The sequence below is a fragment of the Lycium barbarum genome, chromosome 7 (assembly GCF_019175385.1).
Source record: "Lycium barbarum isolate Lr01 chromosome 7, ASM1917538v2, whole genome shotgun sequence".
NCBI lineage: Eukaryota > Viridiplantae > Streptophyta > Magnoliopsida > Solanales > Solanaceae > Lycium > Lycium barbarum.
The window spans coordinates 88254799-88257343 of record NC_083343.1 but is presented as its reverse complement, the minus strand read 5'-3'; the positions used below and the strand labels follow the sequence as shown (position 1 = coordinate 88257343).

The 2545-nt window shown below is 34.7% G+C and overlaps 1 protein-coding gene across 1 annotated transcript; it reads right to left on the bottom strand.

The window, feature by feature from the left end:
* Positions 1 to 878: 878 nt before the first annotated feature.
* On the bottom strand, positions 879 to 1940 carry LOC132601578 (uncharacterized). The gene is made up of 2 exons (XM_060314660.1): positions 1392 to 1940; positions 879 to 1100 (listed from the first exon to the last, which is right to left on the bottom strand). The coding sequence occupies exons 1-2, from the start codon at positions 1938 to 1940 to the stop codon at positions 879 to 881; spliced, it is 771 nt and encodes a 256-aa protein (XP_060170643.1).
* Between the last annotated feature and the right edge of the window lie 605 nt (positions 1941 to 2545).

Here is a 2545-nt window from a genome sequence, read left to right as displayed (position 1 = left end):
TGAGACCGACCATGGATAAGTATGGAATACCAATTGCTTGCTATCAACCTCCAAATCATATATATATATATATATCTGCAAATCCCATTCTTCTCATGACTTGAATAAGAAATCTCTAAGAAACTCTGTCATATGCCTTTGTCATATCCAGTTTAATGATCACATTAGCTGGTTTCCCTCTCTTTCTAATGTCAGCTACCAACTCATGAGTAAGTAACGCATTCTCAATGATGTTTCTCCCTTTTAAGAAACAGGATTGATTATATATATATATCTGCAAATCCCATTCTTCTCATGACTTGAATAAGAAATCTCTAAGAAACTCTGTCATATGCCTTTGCCATATCCAGTTTAATGATCACATTAGCTGGTTTCCCTCTCTTTCTAATGTCAGCTACAAACTCATGAGTAAGTAACGCATTCTCAATGATGTTTCTCCCTTTTAAGAAACAGGATTGATTAGCAGGGATTAAGGAAGGTAAAACTGATTCTAGCTTATCGTGAATCACTCTAGAAATCACCTTGTTGATAAAGTTACTGATGCTGATTGGCCTTAAATCAGAAAAAAGTGTTGATGAATGATTTCTTTGGTGGTAAAACCAAGTTTGTATGAGTGATAGATTTAGGAAGAGTCTGACCCTCATAGAAAGCTTTCACCACATTATGGATGTCTACACCTATTATATTCCAACACTTCTGATAAAAGATAGCAGAACATCCATCAGGTCCACAAGAACTATCACCTGATAATTCAAAAACAACATTTTCACTTCTTCTAGGGTTAGCATAGCACATATAATGGAATTATGTTCCTATGTCACTTTAGGAGCAATAAGATCTAACAATCTACAGTCTTGAGATGTCTCTTATTGTGTAAATTAGCTTTGGTAAAAGTCAATTGTTGTTACTGCAATTTGATCATCGTCTTCTCTCCATTCTCCTTCTGCATTCTCAATTCTTGACAGTTGTAATCTTTTTCTTCTCCCCTTCACCAAGATGTGAATGTATCTAGTGTTTCTGTCACCTTTTGATTGCCACTGAATTCCATCTTTTTTTCTCCAGAATTCCTTCTCAAAGTGCAAATATTTCTTGAACTCAACCTGAGCTTTTTAAAGCACCATTCTATTATTCTCTTCTGAAAGAAATTCCTCAAACAGTTGCTCCTTTATCATAACAATGTCTTCCCTTATTGTCAACTATTTAAATAAGTCTCCAAATGTTTCCCTGCTCCAGGTGGATAAAGCAGATTTTAACTTCTTCATTTTCAAATTAAAAGTGATGAAAGGATCACCCAAGTAGTCTGTATTCCAGAAATCTTCCACTACTTGCATAAATGAATCTTGCTCTAGCCAGAACTTTAAAAATCTGAAGTGCTTATGAAATTGTTGAACCTGATCACCAGTTGATAACAATAATGGTGCATGATCTGAGCTAGTTCTAGACAAATGATCCATGTTCAAAGTTCCAAACCAATCCTGGAGTGGTTGATTGACTAGAATTCTATCTAGTCTTTTGAAGATGCAATCTTGACCTACTCTTCCATTCCACCAAGTTAAAGGACTACCTATAAATTCCACTTCACTCAATTCACAAGAATTCATGCAAAAGGCAAAGTCTTTATATTCATTTGGATATATTGGAAAACCTCCAATTTTCTCCTCATCATTCATAATGACAATAAAATCTACACTAATCAACCAAGGAAATTTCATATTGCTGGAAAGACTATAAATGTTATCCCAGAGAAGAAGTCTTTCAACAGCATCACAGTTTGCATACACCAAAGTTGTGATAATGTCTTTACCCTTATCCTGCAAGAATAGTTTAATGGTCTTCTGTTGATCTGTGTCCATCAAAACTTCCACATCTACACCATCTTCTTCAAAATACCAAATCTTTCCATTACAGTTGTAACCAATAAAATTCATTCCTAGTCTCATTCTATATCTTTGAATATTTCTAGAATTTTGGAGAGGTTCCATTGAGACTTGGAATCATGTATTGCTCATCGTTTCCCCACTTCACAGTATATTTATTCTTATTATCTACTTATGTATACACACTCTATGTTTGCTTTTCTTCCTTTTTTATGATTTCAAATGTCAGTGATGCAAAAGCTGAAATTTTATACATTAGCTAGTTTCTGCTCATCGAATTAAACTTGCATTTATCATAAGTAATTTCCAAATGAGAAATTGTAACGATCCGTTTGGTCATTTTGAGTATTAGAATGCTTTTTACCTAATTAAGACTTAATGAGCCTACGAAAAGTCTCAATTCGGGAAATTTCTAATACTCAACACGATCGGCTAAGCTGTTATAATTTCTCATTTAAGGAATTACTTAGTTTAAGTTAAAGCATAGTTTGATGATCACAAACTAGCTAATGTATAACATTTCAGCTTTGGTATCACTGACACTTAAAAACATAAATAAGAAGAAAGTCGTATAAAGAGTGTGTATATGTAGTAGCTGTCACGACCCAACTCGTGGGTCCAGCGGGCACCCACACTAACCCCCTTGGTGGGCGAACCCTTCCATTACT

Coding starts and splice junctions, on each gene's coding strand:
- LOC132601578 (XM_060314660.1), bottom strand. CDS start 1,940: ATGAGACTAGGAATGAATTTTATTGGTTACAACTGTAATGGAAAGATT. Junction 1,101..1,391: donor TGTTATCAACTGGTGATCAG/GTTCAACAATTT, acceptor TAAAAAGCTCAG/GTTGAGTTCAAGAAATATTT.